General features: G+C 33.8%; 1 protein-coding gene and 1 long non-coding RNA gene across 2 annotated transcripts; one reads left to right on the top strand and one right to left on the bottom strand.

Annotated features, from left to right (window-relative positions):
• The first annotated feature begins 8427 nt into the window (after positions 1-8427).
• On the top strand, positions 8428-10719 carry LOC116194173 (auxin-responsive protein IAA14-like). Its single transcript, XM_031522925.1, has 5 exons — positions 8428-8796; positions 9157-9410; positions 9767-9905; positions 10134-10195; positions 10357-10719. The coding sequence occupies exons 1-5, from the start codon at positions 8561-8563 to the stop codon at positions 10392-10394; spliced, it is 729 nt and encodes a 242-aa protein (XP_031378785.1). The 5' UTR covers positions 8428-8560; the 3' UTR covers positions 10395-10719.
• Positions 10720-12966: 2247 nt separating this feature from the next.
• On the bottom strand, positions 12967-14596 carry LOC116195030. The gene is made up of 6 exons (XR_004154566.1): positions 14342-14596; positions 13821-13989; positions 13698-13741; positions 13472-13506; positions 13269-13365; positions 12967-13175 (listed from the first exon to the last, which is right to left on the bottom strand). It is a non-coding gene; the product is annotated as an uncharacterized LOC116195030 (long non-coding RNA).
• Between the last annotated feature and the right edge of the window lie 446 nt (positions 14597-15042).

The following is a 15042-nucleotide window of genomic DNA, read 5'->3' as shown; positions in this document are numbered from 1 at the left end:
AATCAATTACTTGACGACCGCCGAAAACAAGCCTCATATTCAATTTAAAATTAAATAAAAATGTTAGTATTCCGGCCTTGGATTCTACACTTCAATGAACATTACCATATGAAAAGATTTGGAGGGATTCAACTTCAAGAATGAGAGAGAAAGGCTTCATGTGTTTTGACTAGATTCCAAAAGATTTGACCATTGATGAGAGATTAATTAGTGGTTAATCACTTTATTAAGAGAGATTATTCGGTGATCCTATCTTGAGGAAACACCAATTAAATTGTAAAAAACTAAATAATAAGTGTTAATCACTCGATTAATTATGATAAGTTTTCTTAATTGAAACAATTTTATTAATTCTACCTCACCATATCATTATTTTTGTACTTTATTAAGGAGAGCAAAGACAGCATCATTTACTTAGAAACATGCATGGAGTGGTTGGACTTTGTGGCTTGGTCTTGCCCAATTCGGGAAACGAGGAAAATCTTTTCCTTTTTCTTTTTGGGTGTAGAAATTCCTTTTTAATCATACCAGTGTCATCATCTTGTTTGTATGAATATATATATATATATATGTATGTATGTATCTAATTTCCATATGAATAATTCCCATTCCAAAAAATCATACAGATAATGAGAAAATTACATAATTAATCAGAATAACAAACGACATTGAGTTCTTTGATATGCAAGGGATGATTTTCATTACATTTCGGATGAAATTTCTTTAGTGAAGACTGTCCAACTTGGTCTCTTTTTCTCGTTTTTCTTCTATGATAACAAAAAAAAAACAATTATTATTATTACTATTAGTTTGGGTGAATATCATTACTATTATTTCGATTGCAGCTGGTTTCCCATGTTACTAAATGCACAAAATTATATAGACTTGTGCACGTATTAATTGAAAGTTTTGCAAATAAATAGTAATATTAGCTTCTTCTCTGTAACCCCCAAAAGGGGAAAAAAGAAGAAGCCTTCTTCTTTAAGCAATTGTTAACTTGGAAAGTTCACAACCATTGGGCATGGCATGAATCTACTTCACGGTTTATATGTTCCATGTATGTAGACCTAATATCTTATCTATCATGCATGTTCCCCATTTTCTTGGTAGGGTGATATATATATATATATGCATACATTACATGTATGTGAGTATATTTTCTCTACCGTGGGATTGATGATGTGAATGATCTCAAATAATGTCCCTTGACAGCTTTAAGGGGTCCATTTTCCTGCATGCAAGTCCCCGGCCGTGTGCACGAATAAAGGTATCCTATTATTGCACCAATTCGTCGGCCGAATAGCATGTTAGCTAGCTAGAAAAAATTGTCGAGAGATGATGCACGCGCATGTGTATGAGCATGAAAACAATAATGTCGGAGCAGGAATATCGCACTAAACATATTGTGTGAGGTCCCATGAAACATATGAAGCGAAAAAAGTAAAAGTTTAATATCAGTTACATAACAAACGCGAGTATTTGAGTGTAATATTATCTTGTACGGCTTGTGAAAAAGCACGACCAAATTGGTGATTATGCATGGCGTCCCTTTGGAGCCTACTTTGAACGTCTGTCGGGCACCTCCACATATGAACAGCGAGAAAATAATTTTCACATCTTCCTTTTTCATAAGAGTAAAGGTTTTAATGATATCATGGTCCCCCACAAGCCAAACAAAAATGAGTAGTTTCACCCGAAAATGACGAGCATTTGTGTATTCAACATTATACGACTCTTGCATTGAATCCCCAGAGCATCATGTATATAATATTATACACGGCTTATCTGAATTTACATCAAAGTTGCACATCCTTGTCCTTATGATCTTACATGCAGGCTGATGAACTACTCAAATGGATAAGATTGAACTCTATCCACAAGTTTTCGTGTGACAGTCTTGAAACTTAACCTTCTAAAATTTATTGAATGTTTACAATATGTTCAAGTAAACCTAAATCTAGTGACAATGGAAATTCTTCAAAGCATTTTCGGAAAACACATCTCAAAAGTTCATTTACTCATCGTATATCTATCTATACCTATAAGCTAAAGGAAAGTTTCAAGCGAAATTCGTTTACTTGACATGCGTCATTAGCTTACTGGTAAGTTCAATTTTATTTTTTTAATTTCCCCACACATTATTTTCCTTTTTCATATAAGTCCTTATTCTAACTTTCCCACAAATATTAATTTTTTTTTCAAAAGCTCCTATAATTCTATCAACATACCAAAATAATCTATATATATAATATTTTGCTGAGCAAATATATTATAGTTTTGTGTAAGCATGATTTATATTAATTTAAATGTTCTATATTTTCGTATTTTCTTGAAGTTAATTAATTTAGTAAAATATTTTTAATTCATCTAACGTCATTTAATACTTCAATACTATAATAGAGTGTTTACAAGCATGTATATATATGGTGATTTAAATTATACGAAAGAAAATTGTGGAGATTATGTTATGAATAAGTCATATATAGTATCTTTAAAAAAGTTAAAATAGTATTAAATTTAATATAATTCGAATAGGTTTGAGTCAAACAAAAAAAAATTAAATGATACAAAGACTTGGGGTAATAACCCCGAAAATGTCGCTTAACAATAAGTGGTCAAGGTCATTAGGATAAATATTAAGAATATGGATGCTTAAAGAAAAAAAAATCAAATAATTAACGTCGTGTAAATCAATATGCACAGGAGTTTGTTTCATGATAAACATGCTGACCATTCTCGAACCGACCAATCCTGAATCCTCGAGATCAGCTGCCGAGAAATGATCCACTCATCCATGAATCTACGTAGTGAGAGGGTCAACTTATTTTGGCTTGAGCAACTTTTGAACATTGACCGAAACCTAAACCGACAGTGATTGATTGGTTTAAATGGGACACTTCTTTCAGACAAACGCGTCACCGTAAGAGTGGCGGTAACTGGCGATGGGAGGCATCATAGGTTTGTACACGTGTGGGCTCTTTTTATGGTCCAGATGGGGGTCCCAGCAAGGCACAGACCACACGAGACTCTGATTGGGCCTACTCAATAGAAATCCTAGGGCACATAGAAGCTTCTGATGAGGCCCCCAAGTTATTGCTGCCCATAATTTCTCATCCATCCGGTGCTTCTATTCTATTAATTCCGCAGTAGATCATGACCGTTGATCGATAAGTATGACATTGCAGTCGGTCCATATATATGCGTGTGGTAATCAGTTGAGCCACATCTAGGCAATATTGACCATGGAATCATGGCTAAGGTGGTGATAGTTAGTATGCGGGACCCTATGAAACTACAAGAAGTTGGACCTCAGTCCGAATATGTCCCTCTTCCGGGGACAACTTTCTTTATTGGGTAACGACCCTCATTGGACAGCCATCATTTTCTATTTATAAATATATCACGCCCTACCTGTACGTCCAATACCCATTTATTTGTGAAAGCATTTCGGTGGTCTATTACGTACATTGACAATGGAAAACCTCTAGGCAGCGGTATCGTACAATATCGATGCAAGGATGGTTCATAGGTCAAGTAAGTCGGAGCTATAAGACGTGTATGGCACTTTCACCCGGTCGAATGCTACTAATGATGCCAGGCTTTGCTCCTAATTAAATCACATGCCTTAGGTAAATCATCATCAACATAGAAAAAATGCATGAAATTGAGTCAAATGGGCTAAATCCAGTAAGGACCCGAGGCTCTCTAATGGGCTAATCTACCAATATTCGAATCCACTTTGGGCCACAAAATCTTTGAAGTCTCGTGCTGGCCCTCCAAGAAGCTCGATCTCGGGGAAGAGTCGCGTTCGCGGTTCCGGAGGGTGCACCCACAAGATTCAGCATTTGAATGTTGCAGTCTGATAAACGGGAGCCCTACAAATCCTAGTCGATGTATTGGTGGATATAATATGACTAGTGGTTTCAATTTATTCGATATTTGGTTTAGGAAAGCGAAACTGATGATAAAATTGAAGCAGATGTCATTATCTAAAACCAGCACGTTGATCTCATAATATATATCTTAGATTAAAAGAAAAAATATAGAATTATGAAATCAACTAGTGTTCTTTCTTTGTTGCACAGATTTGTATCATACAATTGTTTATCATTTATTGTTTTAATTATTTACATTTTGAGATATCAATTTTTTATTAAGGACAATAATACTTTTTAATTATTTAATCAAGTTTCATACGATAATTTTCAATAAAATTTGATTAAATGATTGGTTGAAAATTAGCGCAACTTTAATAGCTCAACAATAATTTTGCAACTTATCATTTTATTTAATGTATATTATATAATTAACTTAATTAATGATGAAATTTATCACATTACTTAGTTTAGAGATTACAATACAAACCTCTTTTCGTGCTTTTGTAAATATAGTCTTTATAAAAAATCTTATTTTGAATGATATTTTTTATTTTTATATGACTCTTACTTCAATAGTTAATTTTAATTTTATTAGTAATTATTTAATAAAGTTAAGCTAATTTTGAACAGTTAAGTAATTAATTTTGTAAGTAATGACGTGATTCATTTAACAAAATTAACCTAACTTATCTCAAATAGTATTTTTACTATAATATATAGAGATCTAAGTATATGGAAACTATAATTAAAATATATTTTTGTTATTATATAAGTAATCTCGATTCATATTGCACTTCGGAGCTTTTTTGAATAACAAATCAAGTATAATTGCTAAAGTAATAATAGCATATAAATTTCGTCATTTAATTCTCCAAGTCTTATAATAACATAAGAAACTTTAGAAAGAATTAATTGATATATAATGTAAATCGACGATTTTAACTTTATTATATGTAATCCTATTAATTTCTTGTAATAATAGGCAATCTTATTATTTATATATATATATATATATATGACTAGGATTAATTAGTAAAATAAATGGCAATTGAGTGAGGGCGGGTATGATGAAGATGGGTCAGTCTACAGATTAATTAATTAATTAATTATAATTAATCATGCAGACAAGCAACCCAAGAAATGAGAGGCATCTGTTCACTGCCTCATCTTCTTCCAACATATGGAATATTTACTATTGAAGCACTGAAAGATTCCACCTCTCATATTTCTTTGCCGTAGGACCCACATTGATCACATTACTGTATACTAATCTTGTCATTTGTGCGTATGTATTCATGAAATATCAAATAATTATCAATCTTTTCTTTCCCCACTCTGAAATCAATTGAGTGAACAGTATAAGATCCATATATGATTGTTTGCCAGAAAATTAACTGTTGTGCCATATTAGTATGACAAAGGATCCAAATATGATCATATATATATATGATCCATATTATATAATATCGATCAACCATTGTGCCATACTTCTTGTGCTAATTCGCATCAGCCTAACATTAATTCTCTCTTTATTTATTGGTTTTTTCTGTAAATAGCGCTATGTCTCGATGCATATATATTTTGTTAACGCAAAGTCAACCATTTTTTTCATCAAATTCGACCAACATAACATATTTAGTATTCACATTTTTTTCATCAGATTCTATGTACATATATTTTGCAATATATGTCCGACGCACCGTTACTTCAATGTAGATAAAGCAGCGAACTTATCCAAAAACAAAGGGGGAGTCATCTCGGTTGAGAGTGATCGATCGATTGGGGATGTGATCACTGCAAAAAAAAAAAAAGTCACGTAGTCTTTTGATTGGATCGTCATCTCCTTTTCTATATATTAAATGAAATTTCTCAGGGAAGAAGAAGATGTGGTCACATGAGGATCTCATCTTTTATATCTGAGATATACAAGAAGATGAAGAAGAAGAAGAAGCTTATGATAATAAATTAGAAAGGAACAGGCCATGCATGATTGGAGGGGATGTGGACTGGACAAGGGCACAGCTAGGGTTAGGGATGTTTCCCTCTCATCAAAGATGTGACCTGTCTCTTCGTCGCTACCATATCATTCGAAAGTCATTATTTAAATTATTTTCCAACATATACATACATATATATATATATTATACACATGTATTTCGTCTTGATCTTTTGCCAATCCTACCCAAACAATTACCAGAGAAGATACATATCTAGTATTTTAATTTATTTGATCAGTTCCATTTACCACATATCATCTGCAACGTGGAGCACATAACTATGTATCATCCTACGATATTCTTAAGGATTTCGAATATATGCATGCTCTCTCTCTCTCTCTCTATATATATACGTAATTTATTTATTGCACAGTGTACAGCATATCATAAAGTTTATGGTATTAATATACTGGATAGTCGATTGAGGTTTATGCATCCATCGATGGATGTAGGCATTCGTGATATTTCGAGAGACTACATACAAATGTTTACACATGCAAAATGTGAATTCCGAAAAGATTCCTTGATTGGAAAAGTAGATTATTGTGATTAGCGAGAGAATTTATTGGATCTAGTGTGCATCTCAAAATGTGTGGCCAGCTATAGTTACCTAGCTAATAGAGAGATCCGATCCCTTTGCAGTGGCAGTAGATGAAGGAGATTTAATGAGAAAACGACTCTTAAAAATTGAGAAGAGAATAATTGTCATTTTGTTGCAGCCGACGTCTCAATTTAAAGCGTAAATCAATCGACAATTATATATATATATATATATTCATGGACAACTTTGTCCATAATTGCTCATTTAAGATAGAAAAAGCTCTTGTTAGCGATGTATACCTTTATAATCATATAGACGCATGCAGTACATGTATTTTAATTGACTTCAATAATCTCAGACTGTTTGAGTCATGTACGTCGACCGGTGGTACATGCACCGCATGACAACTCATTCGAAGAGAATTTTAGTTTCTTTGCCATGATAAACGAATTTGGAACATTTCATGCGTACCACAAGGATTAATTTGCATTTCGAAGGATAAACTAAGCACCATACCAATCTAGGTTGACTTGTATGGTGCTATATAGTTTAATCCATGTTTGGAAACATAGCTTTATATCATAGCTCGCTATTCTGAATAAACTAGCAGTTATAGATAGAGACAAAATGATCGATGGGAGAACTCGCTCTGGAGAAATCTCTTATATTCTCTGTAATAATTCAGAAGAATCTAGCAATTATCTCTTCTTCCTATGCTCTTTTGCTAAGTTGATGTGAAAGCAAGCTGTTATTCTTCTTGAAATTGACCAAGAAACTGGTGAGTGGCATTTTGAGTTACAACAGATCATTGCCTGAAAGGTAAAGCTCTTCACAAGATAGTTGCTAAGTGGAAGGCTAGGAATGAAAAACTTCATCGAGTCTTCACACCTTGGCCTTATCGAACTCTTTTGAGGAAAAAAGTGAAGCGAAGTTTCGTTGTATGGGAATCCCAAATATCGACGGGAGGATCTCGCTGACACTCAAAAGAAAATACTTATTCAACCAAAAAAAAAAGGAAAATACATTGTCATTGGGATATCGTATAGTTTCTATATAAGCTCTTTTTGAATTATTAGATTGTTTTCTTGTGGTGTTCTTTGGAGGTTGTTTATGGGATACTTAGTTAACATTTACTGTAATTGTTAACAAATCTCTGAGTTGCGTTTATTTTCAATAAAAGAACCGTTACCTTAATTTACCCGAAAAAGAAGAAAGAAAAAGAGCGGTTACCTTACCTAGCAGAAAAAAGTTATCCCGCAAGTAGAAAGGAAATTAATCATGCATTAGGCATATGATCAGATGGCTTGTGTACTCGTTATCTGAATCTTTATTATATCCTTGAGTCCAAGTAATCTAGCTTTTTTTTTTTGCCCTCTCTTTTAACTTTTGGATAAAAGGCGAGGCGGCAGCCAACATTATTACATCTAACTTTACACAACATTAATTATATCTAACTTTTTAAAAAGAATATTTTCTTCTTTTTAATTCCTTTTCTTTTATGAAAATGTACTCGATCCATCTAATAGATAAAAATTTCTCCAACATTTTGGTCCCATTCCCATGCAGGCGCACGTGTGAGGAAGCTTAGAGGAAATGAAAAAACTGGAGACAACGAAAGGTCACCTCCAGCTATGTATATCCACCTCAATTAATTCATCATACCTACATCAATAATACTTGAATTCCACAATTTATATAATTTTCCATATTTTATAATATTCACAATATATATATATAATATATATGGCTATAACACGTATGATAAAAGAAATATTGATATCCAACGAAAAATAGAAATATTAATAACTGTCAGTAAATAGTTTGAAAATGCAGTGTGTTTTCATTGGATAAAAGAAAAAGGAACAAATAACATGCATATAAATAGGCATACAAATTATGCTACATTTTTTTATCTAGATAAAAGAAAAAGCAATTTCCTTTGTTATTATCAATATTTCAATAAGTGCCAAAACGTGAATGGATCTCTCTAACTTTCAACATTACATAAGAGGACATAAGAGGGAGAGGGGGGAAGAGAGAGAGAGAAACAAGCAAAGGAAAAGCGATACTTCACCAAACAAAGGTTTCCTAAGAAAACTGCTATTCCTCTAGCCTCTGTCTCACCACATCTGCTAGAGTTTCTGATGGAAGGCCGGACGACGACTGTCAACATGCTCGCTGGAGCTGAGCTGACCCTCAGCTTGCCTGGTGGAGATCATGGAGCCGAGGTCGAAGTCGTACGAGCCAGCGGAAAGAGAGGGTTTTCCGTGACTGAAGTGGACCTCAAACTCGACCTCAAGGCAAAGGAGTCACCACATATGGATCCATGTAACTACACCCAGGAGAAGATGAAATCGGATCCTGCAAAGCCACCAGCCAAGTAAGTCGTTTGGTTTCGAACAATTAGGTGCAGGTTCTCTTATCGTTTCTTCTTAATTTTGTTAGGTTTCTTAGCTAGACATACATTTCCACTAATGGTAAAGGACGTAACCGATATCTTTTAGGGTTATAACATCATTAGGGGCCAAGGCTGTCCTCCTTTTTTGAGTTTCCCTTTCTTTTTTTTCGAGACTATTGTACAGTAATTATTTATATTCAGCTCCTGGCTAAGAGAGGCAACATAGATCTCCGATCTTTAGTTCTAGATCCGGTGAAATGCAAATCAGTGGAGAGGAGAACGAAGATTTGTTCCCTGCTTGTTCATAACTAATGATCCAACCTGAAAAAACTTTGATCGCAGGGCTCAGGTTGTCGGTTGGCCACCAGTGCGGTCATACAGAAAGAATATTGTGGCTCATAACAACAAGAGCAGTGCTAGTGAGGAGGCCGGTGAGAAGGGAATCATGAGCAGTACCGGAGGCGTGGCAAGTGCAGCGTTCGTGAAGGTTTCCATGGATGGAGCGCCTTACCTCCGTAAGGTTGACTTGAAGATGTACAAGAGCTACAAGCAGCTGTCTGATGCCCTAGGGAAGATGTTTGGTTCTTTTACTACAGGTAACTAGTTAGGTTGATACAGACACAATCTCTCAATATTTATCGTTGTTTTCTTTTTTGGTGAATAGTATTTATCGTTTTTAATAGTACAGCTGCTGTGGCATCGATTAATGAAATCTAAGCAATAAGATTACAACGTGTGATTTCGTATCTAGACTACAGCGATAAGAAGACTAGAAATTGATCAAGAGGGATCAAACCCTAACCCCACAATCAGTGGAATCAACTCCCTGAAACCTTGCCTACTGAATATGTAACTATATATATTAAGCTCAAAGCAATTAGTAATTTAATTATATTTTGCTTGTGGTTAATTATAATAATTAAAGTTGTACGTAATTGTTGTATGTACGCAGGGAATTATGGAGCTCATCAAGGGATGATAGACTTCATGAATGAGAACAAGCTAAGGGATCTTTTGAGCGGCTCCGACTATGTTCCCACATATGAAGACAAGGACGGGGATTGGATGTTGGTCGGCGACGTTCCTTGGGAGTAAGCCTATATATACTCTCTGTTTTTTTTTTTAGGCCAAACCATTCAGACATATACTTATTAACTATCAAATCAAATATATATCATTAATTAATTAATTGCATAACTTTCTCTCAAGACATTTGATGCTATATCCGCGATGACATTTTCATTATAATCAAACACAAGTCAATATGATAAAAGGATTATTTGACCAACCTATATATCATTAAATTCTTGTTGTTGCAGGATGTTTGTTGATTCGTGCAAGCGCCTGCGAATTATGAAAGGTTCCGAAGCTATTGGTCTTGGTATGTGCATACCATTATTTCTTAACACATTCACTTATCTAGTTTGGACAAATAAATAGTGTATATATATAAATACTTATTATCTTTCACCCTTAACTATCAAAAACTTAATTAATTATAAAGTGATGAAAGTGAAATTGATTATAATTTTAATAATTCAGCTCCAAGGGCGATGGAGAAATGTAAGAGCAGAAGCTGAGATGAGCCTTTTGTCGGTTGAGAGACTTGCAGCATATGATCACATGTAGCTAAGGTTAATTAAGGATAAAAGAGATCGATGATGTCATGTGGCGTTATGCCTTTTGATCAGTGTATCTTCATATATTAAAATTTCCACTGTTTCTTTTTCTTTTTATAATGTTTTTTCAGCTTTTACATTGCTTGTGTTTGTACATATATAATATATGGTTGTTGCGATATTTGTAGTGGGACATAAGCAAACGTACGTAACTCCAGTTCCTTGCGCTGTTGTTTGGCTTGCTTGTTGAATCGGTAAAAACTTCAACGTGTGTGTGTTCTGCTTCTTTTGTTATGTTTAAAATATGAATTATATATAGTATGTTCGTGCGAATTTCTTACTAGTAAGATAATCGTAATTGTACTTGCTAGAGTGCATTATTCTAGTCATCTTAAATATTTATCAAACTGAATGATTTTTTAGGCGTATAAAAGGTATAAAGAGTTATGGTCAGTCATCACATAGTTATTTTCAAGGACGTAGAACTTAGAAAATATAAGACAGAGCACACGAAAGAAAACTGATATTTTTATACTTAATTTTTGAATTGTACCGATTAGTTATCTTTGGTACATATAATATGTATTATATATGTGGAGTTAATTAATTTTTATCGTGGCATGATCATTTTTGGCTAATGGAGGAGCCATTAAATCATATCCCATCATCTCTCCATCTCTGGTGGGAGGGGAGCTAGGGAACAAGGCCATGTGCATGCAAGTTGATAATGAGGGAATATAGTTCATGCATGCCCGTTATTGTGTACTGATTTATTATAAAATGTTTATATATACGATACATATATATATTTATATTGCATTTCAAGGGAAGTAACCAATTAATACGTGACAGATGAATGTAGAGTGAGCTTGGAACACATGCATGTGTTTATGTGATCGAATTTCATGGGATCACTCGAATCTCTCGAGTCAATAATTCAAATCAATGGTGGGATCTGCATGCACTTCCTTTTCCAAGACCATACGTAACATACATATGTGTGTGTGTGTGTGTGTATCTTGCCGTATCTTGCTCGACAACAAATCAATATTTAGTACTCAGATCTCACAGTTCAGATTGTTATTCGAGGATGGAAAAAGAACTCCAATGTGTTTATTGTTACGTCAGTGGGCTTTCACAATGATTGACGATTGACCACATCTAGTTACTGGACTATATATATATATATATATATGTCGTAAATATTTGCTCTAATTGCAGTTGTGATAGAGTCCGCATGCTCGACTCATCATGCATCATGCATTATTGAGGACTATTGAATAATTATTTCGGCGATTTACGACTTCTCTCATTAAAGAAGGATACAAACATAAAATTATTTGCATGCGTTTACGATCGATGTGTGTTGTGAATATATATATTCTAGAAAACATGCGGGCAGTTTCAAACTGGGCTGGGACAAAGTTTCAACTGGGCTGAGGATTTTGTCATGAGCTAATATATTTGGCCCAATGCAGAAAGGCCAGCAAGTGGCGAATTATGAATGGGCCTTTTTGCATCTCGGCCCATGCGGTGGGTCCTCTTTCGCATGTCGTCCCGTGCTTTTAATTAGCGACGAAATCGAAGGTCACACGGGCTTCGTCTACACACAATCTACATCCCACTTTATTATTAGAAGATTCACGACCCAAGAAACGTCTCCGAGTAGAATCTAAATCGAGACTTTGGTTTGGGAGCGTTGTTGCTTTGCGGAAAAGTACTAAAATAGTTTTTTTTTTTTTATGAAATAGCAACCTTGCATTCATAAAGCCCATAATTACAAGACATAGTAAGCACACAGGCTTACAGAAGCATAAAACACAACATACGCGTATACATAATACTAGAAATTAAGCCCGTGCATTACACGGATTATATGAAGAGAATTATATGATAGAGAATTATATTAAATATTATAATTTGTATGATTATTTACTTTTAATGTTTAGTAATATCAATTGGGTATCGAATGGATTATTATTTAATGAGCTAGGTATGTTTATAAAAAAATATTGCATAAAAAAGGGGGTAAGAGGGATCAGTACAGATCATTATTTCGTACTGTTTATAACATATAAAACTGGTCTCGGTACTCAATGAGTCAAGCATCTTCAAGAGAAGCTCGATTACAAAAGAAGTATGAACGATGATGAGTAAATATTTGTTTAAAACCAACCTTATCTCAGTTTTAATTTTAAAATTTTAAAATTTTTTTGTGCAGCGATTAATGATCTTGTTTGGTGGGCACAATTTTTTTCTTGTATGAGTTATCTATATTTAGAAAGAATGTCAAATAAAGAAAAGGTTAGAACTATGTACAAATTATAAGAGAACTGTTGAAATGAATTAAAGGTAATTAAGCTATGGCTATCCAATAAACACTTCACTTGCACAATCTTCTTAGCGGATCTTGTGTATTTCTCATCGTCCTCTGGTACATAAACTATTGTCTAAGCTCTTTGACTTCTGGTATATCCAAGTTCAAATATATCTTGATTGACCAAGAAGTAGAAATGGACAAAGTATCTGCAATTACTTATAAATGCTTTCGATTAAATGTAATGAAAATATTTAAAGCTTATGATTGATAACGGTATTGATATTTTATAGTCTTACAATGAAACTCCCAAACTCTCGTTGATGAAAAGATAGCTACATTAACCTATGAGATATTATTATGCTTTTTGTTCCTCAAAGAGTGCGACATAATCATCCTAGATTGTGATGTTCACTTTGTTTCCCCTGCAATAACCAATTGATATAACTATTCTAAATAAAATAATGTGCAAATATATGATTGGCAAATTTAATTAATATCAAGTTCAATCATTTCACCTTGCGTCTTGTAATTGGACGCTTATCATATCTACCGTGTCCTCATCAGTCGTTCTTTGTTCGATTGGATTCATTGAAATGACAACACCGATAACATCTGAAAAATGAAGAGAAAAATGTTGAGATTAGACTTTATTGAATAAATAAAATTTCTAATGCAAATTATTCTTTACATATTTAAGCATGTGTTAATTGGAGATTACTTGTTAACAGATCGTTCCTCCATCAAGACTGCAGCCTTTAAAAGAGAACGAATTCAAAAATATGGTCAGGAATACCACTATCATCATATTCAATTTCCTTCATCATATTTGTCGCATAAAAATACAACCTGAAATCGTTCTTTTCCACCACAACTTTTCTTTGTTATTTGTCATAGAAAAAACTTCTATAAAATAAAATTTTCCTTCACAAAGAACATTCTTAAACCTGTAAGAAATATTTTTCCAGATTGTTGCATGAATGTAGTTTCCCTACAAAAGAAAGAAACAATTAGATTTAGATAAGAAATTTCAAAATTATTATAACATAATAAAATTGGCAAATTTAAACCTTTTCATCAATAAGGACCATATTGTTGGTGCTCAATAGCTCTTTTCTTCCAAGTATATTCAAGCTATCCCATAACCTTGAGAGACGCACTTTGATTTTCCAGTCATCTCTAGTTGAAGTTATATCACTGAGCAACGCATATTGCTTATCATCAGAGGATGCTTTCCTCCTGCAGATATAATATATTAAACAAATTAATAATGAAATTAGGTCGACAAAATCATCAAGTGGCAGCAAACTCGGATGTAAAAGGAATTTGATACCAATGGAAAAATTCAAAACATGGAGCTTTCACCCACTTGTTGAAGTACTTCATCGTGGACGACAGTTTTTCAAAATGAAAGATTCTCAGATTGAAGTGACTGTGGAAGAGTGATTTTGGAAATTGTTTATATTGAAGATGAATACACACTTCGAATTCTAGGACCCATAAATCCAGCAACAATAAATTGGAGATAAATTCACAGCAGTAATACTAATCCAATGAAGTGGAACAATCAGAAGTAAAAAAGTTTACTTACTATGAAGTTAATATGCTCTTTAAAGTGGGATTGATGAGAAGGAATTGAGGAACGAATCGTCGATTGCTGAGAAGAAGCTAAAAAATCGTCGCCAACATCTCCTGCACTGGACGTAACAATCAGAAGTAAAAGAATTTACTTACTATGAAATTAATATGCTCTTTAAAGTGGGATTGATGAGAAGAAGTTTGAGGAATGAATCGTTGATTTGTGAGAAGAAGCTAAATACGTCGCTGACTACTCCGGCAGTGAATGTTTTAGAGTTATGGGCGATTCGATGTTGATCTATTTTTGTTTAGTGGCTTCAGCAGTGGGATTTGGCATAAATTGGGCTTGACCTTGGGCTTTTTCTAGTTGGGCTTCTTTATTTTAATATCTTTTGTTCTTTCCGGGAATGACTACTAATGACAGAACATTATTGGGCTTGAACTTGGGAATTGTTTTAGTCGACTTGCTTCATAGTTATTGTTTTCATATGTTTTGTTCTTTCCGTGAATGATTGATGAGAGAGTATTTATTGCTTTGGGAGTGAATTTTACATATATATACCCCTAAGGACAACACAAAAAACACAATATATATATATATAACGGAAAGACTAAAACGTCTCAACCATGATTCAGATGAAAAATATTGGCATACAAGAGAGTCATACTATTGCGGATTGCGAATTTACATGGGACATTCACCTACTATAGAAT

The sequence above is a fragment of the Punica granatum genome, chromosome 2 (genome assembly GCF_007655135.1).
Source record: "Punica granatum isolate Tunisia-2019 chromosome 2, ASM765513v2, whole genome shotgun sequence".
In the NCBI taxonomy this organism is placed as follows: Eukaryota; Viridiplantae; Streptophyta; class Magnoliopsida; order Myrtales; family Lythraceae; genus Punica; species Punica granatum.
This window is presented reverse-complemented; position numbering and strand designations above follow the sequence as displayed.

Bases quoted from the DNA above. Each gene is read 5' to 3' on its own strand.
- LOC116194173 (XM_031522925.1), top strand. From the start codon at position 8,561: ATGGAAGGCCGGACGACGACTGTCAACATGCTCGCTGGAGCTGAGCTG. The intron at 9,906-10,133 runs GTAAGCCTATAT...TTGTTGTTGCAG, and splicing joins GTCGGCGACGTTCCTTGGGA to GATGTTTGTTGATTCGTGCA. The intron at 10,196-10,356 runs GTATGTGCATAC...TTAATAATTCAG, and splicing joins TTCCGAAGCTATTGGTCTTG to CTCCAAGGGCGATGGAGAAA.